This window comes from Rhinatrema bivittatum, chromosome 6, assembly GCF_901001135.1.
Source record: "Rhinatrema bivittatum chromosome 6, aRhiBiv1.1, whole genome shotgun sequence".
In the NCBI taxonomy this organism is placed as follows: domain Eukaryota; kingdom Metazoa; phylum Chordata; class Amphibia; order Gymnophiona; family Rhinatrematidae; genus Rhinatrema; species Rhinatrema bivittatum.
Window position 1 is genome coordinate 358,740,092 of NC_042620.1, and position 21,526 is coordinate 358,761,617.

Below are 21,526 nucleotides of genomic sequence, written 5' to 3' on the forward strand. Positions count from 1 at the left end.
CAGGCTGGGCATGCTCAGTTTGCTGGTCAAAGCTTTTAGAAATTTTGATAAAAAGTTTCCATGCTAGGCTCCATTGGATGTTGACACCCACATGTGAGGACTAACATCCTTCTGTCCTAGGAGAAACACCTTTTATAGGTAAGCAACTGCTCTTTTTTGAGCTACAAATTCCAGATAGCTAGTGACCCACCTGACAAAGCCCACTATTGGGTCCTTGCTAATTTGGCTATTTCCTAGCACAGTGGTCCCCAACCCTGTCCTGGGGGCCCACCAGCCAGTCGGGTTTTCAGGATATCCACAATGAATATGCATGAGAGAAAATGTGCATGTTTTGGAGGCAATGCATGCAGATTTTCTCTCATGCATATTCATTGTGGATATCCTGAAAACCCGACTGGCTGGTGGGTCCCCAGGACAGGGTAGGGGACCACTGTCCTATCATGTCGACAGATGGACTCAGGATCAGTAGGTTTATGCTCCCCTGCCAGCAGATGGAGATGGAGCAAGCTGACATCGTAATATATATGGACCTGCAGTGACTCCAGTATTCTCCATCTCCAGCAGATGGTGGACGTGCGGCTCCCTATGGGGATTGCTTTGAGTTTTTTGGAAGGAGAAATCTGAAATCTAAATTAGGAAAAAGAAAGTCCTGCTTTCCTGCAGGGATACCAAAAGTTTCCTCCCCCATTTGAGAATTCCTGGGGTGATTTCCATGGTCCCTCAGAGGTGTGCCTTGGTCCAGTAGCTGGGTTTCCCAGCGTGGACATAGCTGCTAGTTCAGCTGAAAGGCAGCGGGTGCAGGAGGCCGAGCACAGCGGTGACGTCAGATGCAGTCTCCCCCTGCAGCTGGAGACTGTCTATGAACTCAGCTGGTAAGCGCTGCGCTCAGGTAAGATTTAAAAAAAAAAAAAAAAAGAGACTTTTACCTTTGAAACAGAGAGAGTTAGAGAGGTTTCAAGTCTTCCTCCCGTCTCTGGCGGGAGGAAGACCTGAAACCATTCTGGCGTTTGTTCCCGCTCCTGTAGTGGTTGGGGAACTGTTCAGCCTGGCGGGTTGAGCGGCCCCCAGTGGGATGGGCCCCGCAGTTAGGCTTGCTTCTTGCACACCCTCTACAGGCCTTTGGTGTGCGAAGTGCGCTCGTTTTTGGGTGCACCTTTTATGTGCACAAGTTTTGCATTGTTCATACGCTTTGCTTAGCGCACAAGTTGTGCATGCGTCTTGCTGTGCTTCCTTCTGCGGTGCTTGTTTTTTGTGCGTGTAGCCTTCTTGAGCATGAGACATTTAGACACGTTTACTGCTGTGATGGCGCCGGTAAACAAGCCTATGCGTCTTCCTATTTGTGTTGCCTTTCATATAAGAGCTTCTCAGCCTGACCTGGCTTCTTACCTGTGTCAGCGCTGCTCAGACGCTCAGGGAGAGTTGTCTTCCTCAGATTTTGCTGAGCCTGGCTCCTCCCATTCTGATGGGTTGGTCACGGCTTTGATTGGAGGGATGCCAGACCTTTGTTCTCCCTTGACTGGCTCCTCCACATGTGAGGGCAGCTCCAGTTCCTTCTCGGCTTTGTTTCGATCCGGCGTTTGGTGGAATTTTTTCAAGGCTTACATGCTTTTCTTCAGGCGCAGTCCTCAGCTTCACCCATTCCTGTCCAGTTGGACCCTCAGCCAGTGGCTCCTCCCTCTTTCTGCGGATGTTCCTGACAGGAATATGGATGGCACTAATGATGAGGTTGATCCTGATTCCCTGGAAGATGGGGAAATTCCTCCAGGACTGGAACCATATCGACCCATGTTGTGGCATTTCATAGAGATGAACTGCCGGCCCTGATTTCCCAGACTTTGAAACAACTGGGTGTTCCTGGTTCGGATGCCATGTCTGAGCTGAGGAAGAATCCCATTTGGGTTTCCTTATGTAAAGCCTCTTGTTTCTTCCTGTGATGGGTGCCATTCAGGAATTGATTGATCTGTAATGGGATGCCTCAGCTTCAGATTTCAAAGGGGGTCGGACATTAGAAGGCCTGTACTGTCTGGATCTGGCTGTGAGATAGCGTTTGCGATTTACCAAAGTGGGATGCACTGGTATGTTCCGTCTCTAAGCGGACGACTATCCCCTTAGAGGGAGGAGCAGCCTTGAAGGATGTACACGATAGGAGTGAGGCTATTTTTAAGCAAGCTTTTGAGGCAGTGGCAATGACCTTATAAATTGTGCCACTAGGCCACAACAGAAAGCAATCTTGTCAACTTCTCTCTCAGGAGGTTGATGAGTCAGGAGGGAATACCAGAGTGGTTATGGATTTGCTGCCGCCCTTTTAGCAGACACAGGCTGTGATTTGGTCTGTACCTCGGCTAGAGGAGTGGCTTCGGTGATGGTGGCTAGGCATCAACTCCGGTTGCGACATTGGTCAGCTGACGCAGCCTCCAAAGCTAATCTTACCAAGATGCCCTTTAAAGGCTTGCACTTGTTTGGGATCGAGTTGGAGAAACTGGCCAATAAGTGGGGTGAATTTCTGGTTCCTCGGTTGCCGAAAGGTAAGAAGCAGTTATAGCGCCCCTTTGGTATGAGGGGTCGTCTCTGGTGTTCCAAGCAGTTTTGTCCCTACAGAGGGTCTACCTTTCAGCGGACTCGGCCTTTCAGTAGGTCTCAGTCCTTTCATTCCCGAAAGCTTGAGAGAGGAAGGGGCTCGGGAGGCGGACCTTCTCGAACTTCCCAATGAAGGTTTACCGACCCATCTTCGGGAACAAGAGATAGGGGAGTCCTGGAGGTGATACGAGAAGGATATGTGCTGTAACTTTGCAGTATTCCTCAGGACATGTTTATGGTGTCCCCTTGTCACTCCCCACAGAAGAAGTAGGCAGTGGTGTTCACGCTTGAAAGGCTCCTCAGGCTAATGGCTGTGGTTCCAGTGCTCACATCTCAAGAAAGTATGGGATGATATTCCATTTATTTTGTTGTGCTCAAGGTGGAGGGCTCCTTTTGTCCCATCTTGGATCTCAAGAGGGTCAACCATCATTTGAAGGTGATTCATTTTCGCATGGAAATCTTACGCTCTGTGATAATGGCGGTGCAGCTGGGGGAGTTTCTGACCTCCCTGGATCTGTCAGAGGATTCATATTCTCATCCAATTGGAATACCAAAGCTCTCTGCGCTTTGTGGTGTGGGGGTGTCATCATCAGTTTTGGGTCCAGCCCTTTGGTCTATCCACTGCTCCCAGAACATTTTCCAAGGTTATGGTGGTTATAGCAGTGGCCTTGCAAAGAGGAGTGATCCTGGTGCCATCCATATTTGGATGGCTGGCTGATTCGAGCCAAGTGTCAGGAAGAGATCCGCCTGGTGATACGCAAGGTGATCTCCTTATTGCAGAAGCTCGGTTGGGTGGTGAACCTGACCAAGAACAGACTTAAGCTGTCTCACTCATTGGAGAATCTGGGGGTTCAGTTAGATACTGGACAGGACAGAGTTTTCCTTGCGGAAGTTGGGATTCAGAAATTGATGTGTCAAGTGCGTTAGCTGGTGAACACCATACGCCTGACTGTGTGGTCCTACCTACAGGTGCTCGGCTTGATGACTGCAACCCTGGAAGTGGTGCCATGGGCAAGAGCACATATGTATCCTCTTCTGCGCTCTCTGCTGTCTCATTGGAACCCGCAGTCTCAGGTCTATGCGGTTCGGTTTCCTTGCCGATAGATATCTGCTCTTGCCTCCAGTGATGGTTGGAAAAGGATCGTCTGAGAAAGGGAGTTGACTTATCCTCTCCAACCTGGTTGGTACTCACAACGGATGCGAATCTCCTCGGTTGGGGAGCTCACTGTCTGCAGTTAACAGCCAAGAGCGTTAGAATGCCGGAGTCCAGCTGAAACATCAATTGCCTGGAAGCCTGGGCGGTACGGCTGGCATGCTTGCAGTTCAACCACAGGCTGTAGGATCAAGCGGTTTGCGTGATGTTGGACAACGCAACGACAGTGGCCTACATCAATTGCCAGGGAGGAACCAAGAGCCAGCAAGTGTCACAGGGAATAGACCAGCTTATGGAATGGGCGGAAGGTCATCTGCAGATGATCTCGGCCTCTCACATTGCAGGAAAAGACAACATAAAAACGGAATTTCTAAGCAGGGAGAGTCTGGACCCTGGAGAGTCTGTGTTGTCAGCCGAGGCGTTTTAGCGGATTTTGGATTGCTGGGGCCTTACGTTCCTAGATCTGCTGTCAACTTCTCACAATGCGAAGGTTCCTTGATTCTACTGGCACAGGAGAAATCCATAGTCCTTGGGAGTAGATGCGCTCTTACATGTCTGGCCAGAAGACAGATTGGTTTATGCCTTTCCACCGTGGCCCCTGCTGGGCAGGATAATTTGCAAGATTGAATGTCAGAGGGGGCTAGTACTTCTCATGGCCCCGGACTGGCCCAGCTATCTGTGGTATGCAGATTTCCAAAGACTCTTGGTGGATACCCTCTCTTCACCTTCCACTGCATATGGATCTGTTACACCAGGGACTGGTTCTTCATGAAGATCCAACTCTGTTCTGTCTTGTGGTTTGGCCCTTGAGAGGGCTTGCCTGTTGAAGCATGGTTATTCCTCTGCGGTGATTGCCACCTTATTCCACGCTTGCAAGGTCTCCGCTTCCTTGGCTTATGTGTGGGTTTGGCGAGTTTTTGAGGCCTGATGTGAAGAGCGTGGTGTTCTTCCTTGTTCAGTTAAGATCCCACTCATTCAGGACTTTTTGCAGGATGGGTTGAATAAAAGATTGGCCCTTAATTCCTTGAAAGTTGTAGCTCTTGCCTGTTTCCGGGGCCAGGTGAATGGTGTTTGATTGTCGTCTCACCCTGATGTGAACCGTTTTTTTGAAGGGAGTGAAGCATTTTAGGCCTCCTTGAGGTTACCGGTTCCCTTTTGGAGTCTTAATTTGGTGCTGGATTTTTTTGGTGGGCTCTGTATTCAGACCACTGCATAACCTTTCTTTGCGGTTATTGAGTGGAGTCAAGGTAGTCTCAGATTTTCATTTGAATCAGTCCATCTCCTTGCCGTCCCTGGATAAGGTCAGGGATGCAGAATAGTATCGCCTCTGGCCCTCCTTGGATGTCAAGAGACTTGTCATTCGGTATGTGGAGGTTTCTGAACCTTTTTGAAAGATGGATCGCCTGTTTGTTCTCCATGGCAGGAGTAAGCAGGGTGCTCTGGCTTCGCGGGCTAACATAGCTTGCTGGATTAAGGAGGTGGTCCTGGCCATGTATGTAGATGCTGAAAAGCCTTTGCCTACTCAGGTTAGGGCTCGTTCCTCTAGGGCTCAGGCAGAGTCATGGGCGGAGGTTAGTTTGTTGTTTCCCATCAATATCTGTCTTCCTTACACACTTTTTCCAGGTTTTATCATCTGGATGTGCAGGCCCGAGAGGATGCACCTTTTGCATGTGCAGTGTTGACTGGACCGCGGACAGCCTCCCACCCTGTTAGGGAGTAGCTTTGGTACATCCCACTGGTCCTGAGACCATCTGTCTACTTGCCAGGAAGTGGAGAAATTATTTACCTGATAATTTTGTTTTCCTTAGTTGTAGACAGATGGACTCAGCTTCCCACCCTCAGCTGCCGCATGTATGTCAGTAGTCCTCCTGTGGGGCTCTGGATTCCCAGGAATTACAGGTAAGTGTTCTTCCAATTCCTAGCTTGGGGTACCTAGAAACTTATGTGAGTTCAGTGTTTCTTGTTAGTTGAGTACAGTTCTGGTTACCTGTTTTTAATCATGTTTTAATCAAGTTTTTTGCTACGTTGTCCACAGTTGCTTTTGAAGAGAATACTGGCAGGCTGGGTCACTGCAGGTCTATATATACTGAGATGTCAGCTTGCTCTGTCTCCATTTGCTAGCAGGGGAACATAAACACACTGATCCTGAATTCATCTGTCTACACTAAGGAAAACAAAATTATCAGGTAAGTCATTTCTCAATTTTTAAGTAAGAATATTTTAAAACATCTGATGTTTGTTTTTCCATAGCATTTGGAGGCCTTATTGCGACAGATCCGTGATATTGTGGAGAAGCACACAGATACAGATGTTTTGGAAGCATGTTCTAAAACATACTATGCACTTTGTAATGAGGAATTCACCATCTTTAACAGAGTGGATATCGCAAAGAGTCAGTTAATAGATGAGCTGGCAGACAAGTTCAATCGGCTTCTTGAAGATTTTTTGCAAGAGGTTTGTTTTATGTTGTTGTTTTTTTTATGTTCTCGCTATGTATTTCTTTTGGAATGGTATCTTTTTCTGCTGTATAAAGTTGACCATTTTGTTAACATGAGTGAGTGAGAGACCTTGCATAAATAATTCATAGAGAGGTTAATATTTTTTCATTGAAGGTAGTTAACATCTAGAACAGACTTCCAGCAGAGGTGGTAGGAGCCAGAACAGTTACAGAATTCAAGAATGTTTCAGGGGAAGACAAATAAGAGCTTAGAGGCAGAGGAAGGGAGAAGAAAGAACTTCCAAGTGTCCCTTGATAATTTTCTATACATATTAAATTCTTTGAATTCCAAAAGTAAGCTCTTTGGCACAATGCAAGTATTGAGGGAACACTAGAAATATTTGTGAGAGATTGAAATCATATCCAACATACCCTGGCTTATGAGAGACATTATCCCAAGAGACAAGACACTACGTTGAATAGGATCTGTGGCAGCAGAGCAGCAGGCAGGCACAAATAGGCAGACTGAGTAAAGGAGATGATCCTTATTTGCTTACAGCTTCAGTGATACTAAGTAAATATGGGTGTTTTAAGTGATGACGGCTGTACTCATGTCCTTTAAACCTAAATTGTACATGTAGAGTATGGTCCTAAGAAGTGTTATCTAAAAATACATACTTTTTGCCATACATTTAATATTTTTGGATTAAAGCAAAAAGATTACCTCTGAATAAAATCAACAAAGGAGCTAATAATACCCAGATAAAAGCAAGTTGCTGTTTTAAGAAAAATAATCTTCATGGCTGCCTTGCAAAATACAGCTGTCAATCATGTACTACCATTCACTTATTTCTGTATTTAAGATATTCTCATCTTTTAATCCCTCCATTTGTGCTTCCTTCTGCTACATCTCATCTTTGTCCCCAGACAGTAAGCCCAAGTAACTTAGTGGAAACACAAGGTTTAGAGTGAGTGTTTCTTTTAAGACATACCTTCCTTGTTGTTCATTCATGGTCAAGACCTGCCTGAGTGCAGCAGTGAATGGGGGTTCTGAACCCCCCCCATGCCAGAACACAATGGCCTAAACTAGGAAGCCACCCCACTTCACCTGTTCATGTAGTTCATTCTATATCTCAGATGTTTTAGGCATGCAAGCTAATACTAAAATGAAAATAAATGTCCAGAGACTGAAAAATCCTTGCTGTAGTTCCGTAGTGCCAGACCTAAAGCAGAAGCCTTAATTTGTAAAAAAAAAAATAAAAATTGGTCATAACATACAATAAATTAAAGTACTTTGTGAATATCCTTGTGCTAGTTGTATATTCCTCAGTACAAAAGGATTTAATAATCTATAATCCAAGTGAATGCAATGCAACTGGTATATTTCCTTCAAAGAAGACATTTTTGTATAAGAGAAAAACAGAATATATATTTCCTAGTGTGTACACAGATGGACTCAGGACCAATGGGTATTGTGCTCTTCTGCTAGCAGATGGGAGATGGAGTCAGATTTCAAAGCTGATGTCACTCTAGATATACCCCTGCAGTAACCTCAGATCTTCAGTATCTCTCAATCTCCAAGCAGATGCGGACACTATCCCACACACTAGAATAGTGTTAGAATTACAGAAGAAGAAACAAAATTTACCTTAAGGAAAATCGAGCCCCACTCTCCTGCGGTGATACCTAAGGGTCCCTCCCCCAGTCAAGAATTCCTGAGGTTGATCTCCAGTATCCCTCAGAGGTGTGCCTTGGTCCGGTAGCCGGTTCCAGGTGTGGACTTAGCCCCCCAGTATGGCTGAAAGGCAGCGGGTGCAGAAACATGCACATTGGTGAAGGTAATTCCCTCTCCCCCCCCACAGCTGGAGACCACCCGACACACGATCGGTAAGCGCTGAGACCAGGTAAGAGAAAATCTTTAAATTCAGATCTCCGGTCCTCAGAGCTTGAATTGCCATTCCGAATCTGTCCCCGGCGGTTAGAAGGGAGCATCGATCGAGTTGAGCAGCCTTGGTTGGGCTAGGCCCTGATCTGGTGCAAAGGTCCACACAATTGGAGACCCTCTGGCGCCATCTTACGCGCGGGGATCGTCTGCGCTATCTTCCCTTCTTGACCAGTAGTACGTGTGAGGCAGGCCGGACGGCCGATGTGCCTAACTTGCACGCATCCAATACAGACACACACATAACTGCGCGCACAGCTACGTGCGCAACGGCACACACAACTGAGCGCGCCTGGGCACATATCTAAACGCACAGCCGCGTTTACAACTGCATGTGCACAAACACACAGAGACAGTGGCACCGGCACCGAAGAAGACCAGAAGGCACTTTCTTTGCACAGCCTGTACATAAGAGCCACGCAGCCTGAATTGGAGTACTGCCTTTATCCCAGGACAAGCAGGATGCAAGTCCTCACATATGGGTGACATCACTGATGGAGCCCTATTCCGGAAAAACTTCTGTCAAAGTTTCTAGAAACGTTTTGACTGGCACAGTGTGCCCACTGAGCATGCTCGGCATGCTAAGATATTCTTAGCCACAGGGGTCTCCCTTCAGTCTTCTTTTTTCCGCGAAGCTGTTAGCCTCGCGGTTCTAGGAGTCCTGTGTGGTGAATTTTCACCATATAAAAAGTTTGTTAAAAAACTCGGAAAAACTTCGACACAGTAGGGGTCTCCTGTTTCTACTATCGCGGTAAGTTTTTCTGTATTTTTCCGTCTGTTCCACAACCGTGTACATTAGCCTGAAAGTCGTTGACGGCTGTCCGACTCTCACAATGGCTACGGGTTTTAAAAAATGCCCGATTTGTTGTCGTACCATGTCCATTATGGACCCACACTTAGAGTGTGTACTTTGTCTCGGCGAGGGACACGACGTTTTGACGTGCCCGAAATGCACCAAGATGACGCCGAAAGGCAGAAGACTCCAGATGGAGAAAATGGAGCACCTGTTCCATTTACAACTAATGCCGTTGACATCGACGTCCACACAGTCATCTCCGGCTGGAGCGATACGAAAGGTCGTCCTCAAAAAACAAAGACCGGATGAAGCGGGGGATCGGCCATCACCAACCCCTTCAAAGTTCTCGATAAAATAGATGTCGGTCATCGAAAAGGGCATCGAGCACAGGCAGAAGCATCGGCATCGACATCGGAGGCCTCACGATCCCGAGACCGATCTGATAACTGGTGGTCCATCGACGGATCCTGAATCAGCGCCAAAGAAGCCTCGGAGAGACGATGCGAAGCCGACGCCTTCCACCCCGAGGCGATCCCCACCGATATCGGTGCCGTGAACCGTACCTCCACAGGGCCCTGCGGAGGTACCGATATCGCCTTCGCTGCCTCCCCCCATAGCTGCTCTGGTCTCACCAGCTATGCGGGCGGAACTAGACGGATATATCCGCCAGGCAGTCAGGGATGCACTCCTCAATATAACTCCGATGCCAGCACCGAGTCCACCATTGAGGCCAGCAGTATCGCCATCGCCGGTTCCATCGATGCCATTACCGACCCACATCGCTGGTTCCATTGATGCCGATGCCCGATATATCTTTTTTGGCGCCGATTTTAGCAAAATTAGATCACTCATTGGTGCCATTCTGGTGAAACCTCAGGAAGTACTGATGCCAACACCGAGGGGAGAGGACATTGCAGAAGAATCTCCGATTCCGGAACCACTCCCAGGTTCATCGGGAGTTCCACGTCCATATCCACCAATTTCCCCACTATTCCCGTCGAAACCCAGAGAACAACCGTCGATGCCAAAGGTGCCCATGCTATCTATGCCTCTTCGACCGCATACACCTGATACATGGGATGATCCTAACACTGATACCTCCTCAGAGGAAGTCCTCTCGAAACCCTCTCCTCCAGAGGAAAGAAGAAAATTCCCTCCAGAAGACCTGTCCTCCTCAAATTTTATCAAAGATATGGCTGACACCATTCCCTTTCAGCTGCAATCTCAGGAGGATACCAGACAAAAGACCCTGGAAGTGTTGTTCGTGGACCCACCTAAAGAGGTGTTAGCAATACCAGTTCTCGAAGTCCTCGAGGAATTGTTACACAGATTATGGGAGCATCCCTGCACCATACCTCCAGTAAATAAAAGGACTGACGCAACATACCTGGTCCAACACATCCCAGGCTTCCAGAAGATTCAACTACTTCACCAGTCAGTAGTAGTTGAGTCAGCACAAAAGAAATCAAAAAGAATAAAGCCTCATACTTCAACTCCACCAGGTAAAGACAATAGATTCTTGGACAACATAGGCAAGAAGATGTTTCAGGGATCTATGTTAGTTTCCAGAATTGCGTCCTACCAATTATATATGACGCAATATCAGCATAACTTATGGAAACAGATTCAAGAACTCTCTGAAGCTCTCCCACAGCAGTTCCAGGATTCTTTCACTTCCATAATACACAAAGGCTTAGAGGCGGGCAAACACGAAGTTCGTGCAGCATACGACTGTTTTGAGACTGCATCAAGACTGTCGGCCACAGGTATAAGTGCTCGAAGATGGGCTTGGCTCAAGGCCTCAGACCTGAGACTGGAAATACAAGAGAAACTGGCTGATCTCCCTTATGTAGGAGACAATCTCTTTGGGGATAAAGTTAAAGAAGCAGTTTCCCAGCTAATGGAGCACTCAGAAACACTGCGACAACTGTCCTCTGTACCTCAGGAGTCTCAAACATCATCAAGAAGACTCCCAAGAAAAGATTCCAAAAGCCCATACTACAGGCCGAGGTGTTACTATCTACCTCCTGCCTGTGGACGATCATCCAGACCACCTCAAAGAGCACAGTCTAGGCAACCAAGAGCACCTAGAGCTCAAACCCCCCCCCCCCCCCCCCCCGCAAACAGGAGCAAAATTGGGGTTTTGAAATACTACCAGGGAACAGCAGCCTGTCTACCAATCAGACCCCAAATTTGCCGGTAGGAGGTTGGATTGCTTTCTTCCAACACAATTGGTCACACATTACCACAGACCAATGGGTACTCTGCATCACATCTCAAGGATACCACTTGGAATTTCTCACTGTACCAAACGATACTCCACCCACCTCGTCTTGGACAGTAAACAACCAATCCACACTCTTTCAGAAAGTTTGATCCACCCTTCTGAGAGCCAGGGCCGTGAAACCTGTTCCCCGGCCTCAGCGGGGAGGAGGATTCTACTCCCGTTATTTCCTCATTCCAAAGAAAACAGGAGGCCTACGTCCCATCCTAGACCTCAGAAATCTCAAATTTCTGAGGAAAGAAAAATTCAGGATGGTTTCTGTGGGCACCATGCTACCTCTACTTCAGAAAGGAGATTGGCTCTGTTCTCTGGATCTTCAAGACGCTTATGCTCACATTCCAATATTCCCTCCTCATCGCAAATATCTGTGATTCCTAGTAGGAACTCAACATTTCCAGTACAGGATGCTACCATTCGGTCTTGCCTCAGCACCTCGAATGTTCACAAAGTGCCTAGCCGTAGCAGCTGCCCACCTGTGCAAGGAAAGGTTTACACGTGTTTCCTTACCTCGACGATTGGCTAATCAGAAGCCAAACACAGCAAAGAGCTCTCAACTCCCTCAAGCTCACAATAACTCTACTCCATTCACTGGGATTCCTAATCAACTACCAGAAATCCCACTTCATACCATCTCTCCTGTTACAATTTATCGGAGCAGAATTAAACACCATAAGAGCAAAAGCTTTCCTTCCAAAAGACCATGCACAGACACTCGCCTTGTTAGCAGGCTCTCTACACGCACGGACTTGGGTGACAGCTCATCAATGCCTCGCTCTCCTGGGACACATGGCCTCCACAGTTCATGTTACTCATATGGCCAGATTAGCCATGAGGTTCACTCAATGGACACTCAAAAGACAATGGATACAGGCCATTCAACCACTTTCTTATCCAATTCAAGTAATTCAGCAACTACGATCCTCGCTCCTATGGTGGACAACCATGAACAACTTGCTCAAAGGCCTACCTTTCCAACAACCAATTATGCAAGTGACATTAACTACAGATGCATCCACCTTAGGCTGGGGAGCACATGTTGGTCATCTGCAGACCCAAGGTACTTGGACAAAATTCGAAGCTTTATTTATTTATTTATTTATTTATTTATTTATTTTATTAAAGGCTTTTATATACCGAATTTCTTAATACATATCAAATCAGCTCGGTTTACATCGAACAAGTAGAAACTATAACCAACCAAACAGTATAGACAATTTGAAGGAGAATAAAGTTACATTATAACAAGGATGTGTAACTTGGAGGAGGAAATAAGAAGGGGGACGAAAGATTATAATATACATTGGAGTATGCGAGGGAGACAAGGAGCAGTCCTCATGATAATTTGTAGAAGTTCTCTTAAAAATTTATATACATGGTTTAGCGCTTGTTTAAATGTATATTTGCTAGAACAGTTATAAGTCAGGCTGTTGGGCTGGTGTCGGTGAAGGCTCGGCAGAACAGCCATGTCTTTAATTTCTTTTTAAAAGTTAGTAGACATGATTCCTGTCTGAGGTCCGGAGGCATGGTGTTCCAGATGGAGGGACCTGTGATGGAGAATGTCCGGTCTCTGATGTTTGAGTGTTGTATAGCTTTGATAGAAGGTACATGTAAGGATCCCTTGTATGCGTCCCTTAAAGGTCTAGCTGTTGAGTGCAGTTTGAGGGGGTATCGCAGATCAAGGGGGGTCTGATGGTGAAAATATTTGTGGATTAATGTAAGAGATTTATGAAGAATCCTGAATTGTACTGGGAGCCAATGGAGATCTTTTAGAATGGGAGAGATATGCGCTCTTCGATTGGTATTTGTCAAAATTCTCGCCGTTGCGTTTTGGAGTAACTGGAGAGGTTTTACAGTGGAGGCCAGGAGTCCTTGCAAAATGGAATTACAGTAGTCTATTTTGGTGAATAGAATGGCTTGGAAGACAGATCTAAAATCATAATGGAATAGGAATGGTTTCAGTTTTTTGAGTACTTGTAACTTGTAGAAGCACTCCTTTGTAGTGTGTTTTATGAATTGCTTTAGGTTCAGGTGACTGTCAATGATGACTCCTAGATCTCTAGCGTGTGATGTTTGTATGTTTGTCTGCATCTGGTGTTGAAAGGGACTGCTTTCTGGGGTGATTAGTAATAGTTCAGTTTTGGAAGTGTTGTGCACCAGATTGAGGCTTGAGAGGTGATGATTGATAGTTTGCAGATGAGAGTCCCATAACTTAATTGTTGATTCGAGTGAATTGGATATTGGGATTAAAATTTGAACGTCATCTGCATAAATATAGAACTTGAGTTTCAGGTTAGTGAGTAAATGGCAGAGAGGTAGGATGTAAATATTGAACAGTGTAGGTGATAAAGAAGAGCCCTGGGGGATTTCAGATAAACTTACATTTCATTAAACTTACATTACATTCAGATAAACTTACATTTCAGATAAACTTCCTAGAGCTTCGAGCTATACGTTATGCGCTGCATGCATTCAAGGACTGTGTTTCCCACAAGACTGTTCTGATACAAACAGACAACACAGTAGCCATGTGCTGCATCAACAAACAGGGAGGTACGGGCTCGTATTTACTTTGTCAAGAAGCAGCACAGATTTGGGACTGGGCCTAACACACTCAATGTTTCTACGGGCCACCTATCTAGCAGGCATTCACAACTTAGTAGCGCATTGCCTCAGTCGTTAATTCCAACCTCACGAATGATCTCTGGATCCAGAAGTGGCGACCAAGATCTTCCAACGTTGGGGCCAACCAACAGTAGACTTCTTTGCATCACAAATGAATTACAAAGTGGACAATTATTGCTCCCTGTTCAAGCAGAGAAACTGCTTACCCAGGGACGCCTTTGGTCGCCACTGGAATTCAGGCCTTCTGTATGCGTATCTTCCGATTCCGCTAACAACCAAAACTCTAGTGAAGCTACAACAGGACAAAGGGTCCATGATACTCGTAGCCCTGTATTGGCCTCGACAAGTGTGGTTTTCCATACATCTAGATCTCTCGATCAGAGAACCAATTCGTCTGGGCACAGCACCCACTCTCATAACTCAGGATCAGGGCAGGTTGCGTCATCCCAACCTTCAATCCCTATCCCTCACAGCGTGGATGTTGAAAGCTTGATCTTGCAACCACTCAATCTTTCAACTAATGTCTCTCAAGTGCTTGTAGCTTCACGTAAACCCTCCACACGAAAGAACTATCGTGCTAAATGGAAAAGGTTTACCACGTGGTGCACACAAAACAGTGTTGACCCTTTTTCCTGCACTGAATCATCTTTATTAGACTACCTATGGCATCTCTCAGACTCTGGTTTACAGACCTCATCTGTAAGAGTACATTTAAGTGCAATCTCAGCTTATCACAACACTGTCGTTGATGCACCAATATCAGTGCAACCCCTTGTTAGTAGATTTATGAGAGGTTTAATTCAACTTAAACCTCCACACCGTCCACCGGTCACACAATGGGACCTTAATGTGGTCTTAACGAGGCTCATGCGTTCTCCCTTTGAACCCATGGATTCCTGTGATGTTAAATTTCTCACTTGGAAGACTATCTTCTTAATAGCCATCACATCTGCGAGAAGGGTTATCGAGTTACAAGCACTTGTCACATACTCACCCTACACAAAATTCCTACATGATCGAATGGTACTCCGTACACACCCAAAATTTCTTCCTATGGTAGTTACGGAATTCCACTTGAATCAATCCATCATCTTGCCTACTTTCTTCCCAAAACCACACTTTCATCAAGGAGAGAAGGCTTTACACACCTTGGACTGTAAGCGTGCGCTTGCGTACTACTTAGATCGCACTATGGCCCATAGGAAATCCAACAAGCTCTTTGTTTCTTTTGATCCAAACAAACCTGGAAAAGCGGTGAGCAAGCAAACTCGATCGAATTGGCTTGCAGATTGTATACAATTTTGTTATGAAAAAGCAGGCCTTCCTCTCTAGGGGCGAGTAAAGGCTCACTCAGTAAGAGCAATGTCAACTTCAGTAGCACACTATCGTTCAGCAACATGGAGTTCTCTTCACACCTTTGCGGCTCACTATTGTCTCGACAAGGAAGGACGACAAGATTCAGCCTATGAACAATCTGTCTTAAAGAACTTGTTTCCAGTATAATCCCAACTCCTTCCACATTCAACCTGCTGTGATTTCAAGCTGCCTCATTTTTTTCCAACAGTACACCAGTTGTTGTGCCTGTTGCACAAATTGTACACTGTTGGTCCAAAACAAAGATGACTTAGCCTGTAGCTTGCTAATCACCCATATGTGAGGACTATCATCCTGCTTGTCCTGGGATAAAGCAAAATTGCTTACCTGTAATAGGTGTTATCCCAGGAAAGCAGGATGTAGTCCTCACGAAACCCACCCGCCACCCTGCAGAGTTGGTCCGAAACATATTTATTATTTTATTTTTGCTAACGCTTATTGCTACAAACAAGACTGAAGGGAGACCCCTGTGGCTCGAAGGATAATGGCATACTGGGCATGCTCAGTGGGCTCAGCGTGCCAGTCAAATGTTTCTAGAAACTTTGACAGAATGTTTTCCGTGATAGGGCTCCGTCCAGTGACGTCACCCATATGTGACGACTACATCCTGCTGTCCTGGGATAACACCTATTTACAGGTAAGCAATTTTGCTTTCTCCAAGAACAAGCAGAATGGTAGTCCTCGCATATGGGTGACGTCACTGGATGGAGCCCTATCACGGAAAACCTTTGTCACACTGAGCATGCCCAGCATGCCATGATCCCTATGTCCACAGAGGTCTCCCTTCAGTCTCTTTTTTCCTGCGAGGCAGTTTGCCTCTCATTTAGGAGCTGTGTGAGATTTTTCTCACAACTGTTCATCACGGAAACACTTGGACGTTTTACTTCACAAATAATTTCCCTATATGGGTCTCCCTTCGTGTACATTTCATCTACGCTCGGTGAGTACAATGCTCTATTTTTCATTCGGTTCCTGTTACCTCACTAACTGTTCCCCCGGGTTACCAACCGAATTGCGGCCTTCTTTTCACCCTCGGTCCACCCCATGATACCCTTGAGTATCCTTGCTGCAAACCTCTACTGGGGCTAGAGGGATTGGGACGTCCATGGCCCCCGTCGATGCTGTCCACGCCCCGTCCACATCCGCTTTGATGCTGTCCTCGACTAAAGAAAACGCTCCATACTTCGGGTTCTATACCAGAGCCCATTGTAATCCTTGGGTGACAAACAATTCTAAGAGCAGTAGAGGCACGGTGACCGTTCATCACCAATGCCATCTGAGACAGTGAGGGCATCTTCCTCTGTGCTGGAGAATGACTGTGCCGAGCAACGTGGGAATCATAGTCACCAGCACGGTAACCGTCTGTCACCGATGCCATCCATCACATCGGTGGCATCTTCCTCTCTGCTGAAGAATGACCAGGCCTAGTATTGAGGGAAACATGGCTGCCGGCACCGACGTGGTTCTGCGTTTGGTGCCGGCACTGATACCGCACCGGCATCAGTGTCCATTGAGCCAGTTGCGAAGTGGGCCCAGGTACAAGAGTCTCCATGCTCCTCTGCACCTGAGGCACCGAGGCGTTCCCCATCGACACAGATGCTGGGTACTGAGCCACTACAGGGGGAGGCAGGCTGGCGTTACTGACACTTCATGTGGAAGTGCCAGTAACGCCTAGCCTGCCTCCCCCTTTAGCTGCACTACCTATACCAGCTTCCAGGGAGGAGCTGGACATCCTCGTCCGTCAGACTGTCATCGATGCCTTCCAGAATCTACTAACACCGGAGCCATCAATATTCACACTGTTGTGGCACCTATCAACGTCAGCCTAAGTCATCGACGCTGACTCATCCTTCTGAGCCTCTACGGCCTTCTATATCTCTCCCGGGATCCTCGCGGGACGATGGGCACTCTAATCCCGCTTCAGCATTGATCCCATCGAGACCTAAGTTAAGGATGTGCCTGAAACCATCCCTTTCGACCTGGTCCCTAAAAAGGACCAGAGGTTTCGGGAGGTTCTAGGTCGTAATATCTTCCAAGAACCATATTGGGTGTCACATATTGCAATTTACCAGCAATGTTTGACACAACACCAAGGGAACCTCTCTGCCATCCACATGAAATTCGAACAACATGTGATTGCTTCGCAACAGAACTCCATACTAGATGGTAACCTGGCTTACGGCCTCTGATTTTACGGTCTAAAGTCCAAGATAATCTAGCTGATCTGCCATGTATCACAGATAGTCTCTTCGTACACAAACTCCAGCAGACAGTGGCTCAATTGCGAGACAGCCGCGAGATCCTGTAATAGCTCTCCACATTTCTTGCAAATCCCCCACCTCGGCTAGAAAACCAGCGAAGAGGGATGCTAGAAGGAGGAACTTTTACTGCTCACGCTTCCACGTGAGACCAACGGGTATTCAGATCACACCAGCTCTGCCAGTCGGGCAAGCTCCTGGATTTTTCTACCTTACCAGAGAACAGAATGGTCCACCCCACTTTGGACCAGGGCTCGAGATACCGTTCCCTGGTCAAAACAAGGCAGAGGTTTTTAATCCTGCTATTTCCTACTTTCAAAGAAAATAGGCTACCTCTGCCCATCCTGGACCTCAAAAAAGTCTCCTGGCACCATGCCTCCCTTACTACAACAAAGGGGTTGCCTCTATTCTCTTGACTTTCTATACACTTCATAGTGAGTCAATAACATTTTCAATACCAAGTTCTGCCATTCGAACTAGCTTCAACAACTTGTGTTTTTCACCAAATACCTAGCAGTGACTGCCATTCATCTAAAAAAGAACAGCATTCATGCATTTCCTTTCCTGGACGGCTGTCTAATAAGGAGTCAATCCAAACAAGGAGCTCTAAATTCTCTAAGACTCACTATAAATCTAGAGCAGATCTGGGCACTACAGTCGCAACCGCCTTCCTGCCAAACAACCGCGCAAACATCCTATCAAATTGTCCACATCTCTGCGTGCATGCAACATTGCTGGGCCACATGATTCCACGATCCACGTCACTACTATGGTCAGACTAGCCATGAGAAGAACTCAATGGATTTTAAAATTTCAATGGCACTACCACCGCTTTTGTCCCTGCTGCATATCACCGATCCAGTACCAAACCCTCAGATGATCTTGGCCATGGTCACATCCAACTTGAGTTGGAGAACACGTATCAATACCCTCCAAACCCAAAATGCGTTGACTGCACTCTATTTAAAGTCTCAGATCAACTTCCTGGAGCCTCGAGCCATGCGTTATGCCCTTTATGCCTTCAATCACTGCCTCTCACACAAAACCTTTTGGGTACAGTCAGAAAACTTAGTAGGAATGTGGCATTCGAGCAAACAGGGACACACAGGCTCTTATCTGCTCTGCTAGGAAGCCACGCAGTTCTGGGCCTGGGCCCTTGCACACTCCATGCATCTCCGGGCCACTTATCCAACAGGCATACCGAACATACTAACAGACCATCTCAATCAACGTCTCCATCCCCACAAGTGTTCTCTGAATCCATGTGTAGCGAGCAAAATCTTCTAGCGCTGAGGTCAACCAACCTTCGACCTCTTGCGTCCGAATCGAACAACATAGTGGACAGATTCTGCTCCCTACACAGGCATACAAATGCGTTAGCCATGGGCGCCTATGCTTGCCCCTGCAACAAAGGCCTCCTATAGGCGTCTCTTCCAGTACAGCTCATAGCCAAAACTCTTGTGAAGCTACAGCAGTACAGGTTTTCAATGATTCTCATAACCCCGTACTGGCCTCGACAAGTATGCTTTTCCATACTTCTCAATCCATCACTCCAGGAACCAATTTGCCTGCCCACAGGCCAGTCTCATAACACAGACTCACTAATATTCTCAGGTACTTGTAGCTTCACGACAACCTTCCACACCTAAATCTTACCATTCGAAATGGGCAAGATTTACCAAATGACGTGCACAAAAAGGTATTGGCCCCTTCTTTCCTGCCCCACTCCATCCCTATTGGGCTATCTAGGATACCTTTCGGATTCTGGTCCCCAGACATCCTCCGCATGGGTACATCTCAGTTCTATCTTTGCGTACCACCAGGGAGTAGGGGAATGCCCTGTTAGTGGCTCAACCTCTTATGAGTCAGCTTATCATGGGTTTTTTACAACTTAAGCCTCCTCTACAATCATCGGTTACGGAATAGGGCCTAAATGTAGTGCTTACAAGGCTCAGGTGTTTCCCCGTTTGAGCCTTTGCATTCCTATAACATAAAATTTCTAACATAGAAAATTCTTTTCCTCGTAGCCATTATCTCTGCTAAGAGGGTCAGTGAGTTACAAGCCCTTGTTGCATGCTCACCAGACACTAGGTTCCTCCATGTCTGACTGGGCTTCCATTCTCACCCTAAATTTCTTCTTAAGGTGGACACAGCCTCTCTCACCTTACTCAGTTTATAGTCTGCCCACGCTTTCCCAAGGCCTCACTCTCACCAGGGCGAGAAGGTGTGGTACACCTTCGACTGTAAGTGTGCACTTGCATTCTCCCTAGACCGCACTGCACTCCATAAGAAATCCACCCAACTCTTTGCTTCTTTGACAAAGACAAGCTACGAGTTCCAGTGGTCAAACAAACTCTCTCCAACTAGCTAGCAAACTGTATCCAATTCTGCTATGAGAAAGCAGGCCTTCCTCTCCAGAGGTGAGTGCAAGCACATTTTGTAAGGGCCATGGCAACATCGTACCACACTATCGTTCAGTACCAATTGCCAAGAACATAAGAAATTGCCATGCTGGGTCAGACCAAGGGTCCATCAAGCCCAACATCCTGTTTCCAACAGAGGCCAACCAGGCCACAAGAACCTGGCAATTACCCAAACACTAAGAAGATGCCATGCTACTGATGCAATTAATAGCAGTGGCTATTCCCTAAGTAAACTTGATTAATAACCGTTAATGGACTTCTCCTCCAAGAACTTATCCAAACCTTTTTTTAAACCAGCTACACTAACTGCACTAACCACATCTTCTGGCAACAAATTCCAGAGCTTTATTGTGCGTTTAGTGAAAAAGAATTTTCTCCGATTAGTCTTGAATGTGCTACTTGCTAACTTCATGGAATGCCCCCTAGTCCTTCTATTATTCGAAAGTGTAAATAACCGAGTCACATCTAGTCGTTCAAGACCTCTCATGATCTTAAAGACCTCTATCATATCCCCCCTCAGCCGTCTCTTCTCCAAGCTGAACAGCCCTAACCTCTTCAGCCTTTCCTCATAGGGGAGCTGTTCCATCCCCTTTATCATTTTGGTTGCCCTTCTCGTACCTTCTCCATTGCAACTATATCTTTTTTGAGATGCGGTGACTAGAATTGTACACAGTATTCAAGGTGCAGTCTCACCATGGAGCGATTAAAGAGGCATTATGACATTTTACGTTCTATTAACCATTCCCTTCCTAATAATTCCTAACAAGCTGTTTGCTTTTTTTGACTGCTGCAGCACACTGAGCCGACAATTTTAAAGTATTAACCACTGTGATGCCTAGATCTTTTTCCTGGGTGGTAGCTCCTAACATGGAACCTAACATTGTGTAACTATAGCAAGGGTTATTTTTCCCTATATGCAACACCTTGCACTTGTCCACATTAAATTTCATCTGCCATTTGGATGCCCAATCTTCCAGTCTTGCAAGGTCCTCCTGTAATGTATCGCAATCTGCTTGTGGTTTAACTACTCTGAATAATTTTGTATCATCCGCAAATTTGATAACCTCACTTGTCGTATTTCTTTCCAGATCATATATATATATTTATTTATTGAAAAGCACCGGTCCAAGTACAGATCCCTGAGGCACTCCACTCTTTACCCTTTTCCACTGCGAAAATTGACCATTTAATCCTACTCTCTGTTTCCTGTCTTTTAACTAGTTTGTAATCCACGAAAGGACATCGCCTCCTATCTCATGACTTTTTAGTTTTCGTAGAAGCCTCTCATGAGGGACTTTGTCAAACGCCTTCTGAAAATCCAAATACACTACATCTACCGGTTCACCTTTATCCACATGTTTATTAACCCCTTCAAAAAAATGAAGCAGATTTGTTAGGCAAGACTTCCCTTGGGTAAATCCATGTTGACTGTGTTCCATTATATCATGTCTTTCTATATGCTCTACGATTTTGATCTTGAGAATAGTTTCCACTATTTTTCCTGGCCATGAAGTCAGGCTCACTGGTCTATAGTTACCCGGATCGCCCCTGGAGCCTTTTTTAAATATTAAATTTAAAAAATATTAAATTAAAATTTTTAATATTACATTGACCACCCTCCAGTTTTCAGGTACAATGGATGATTTTAATGATAGGTTAC

At 46.2% G+C, this 21,526-nt stretch overlaps 1 protein-coding gene across 1 annotated transcript in view; it reads left to right on the plus strand.

The window, feature by feature from the left end:
* The window catches only part of STAG2 (stromal antigen 2), a 1,172,735-nt gene that overhangs the window by 740,171 nt on the left and 411,038 nt on the right, over positions 1-21,526 (plus strand). The window contains 1 exon segment of the mRNA XM_029607875.1: positions 5,981-6,184. Within this exon segment, the coding sequence (XP_029463735.1) occupies positions 5,981-6,184 (204 nt within the window).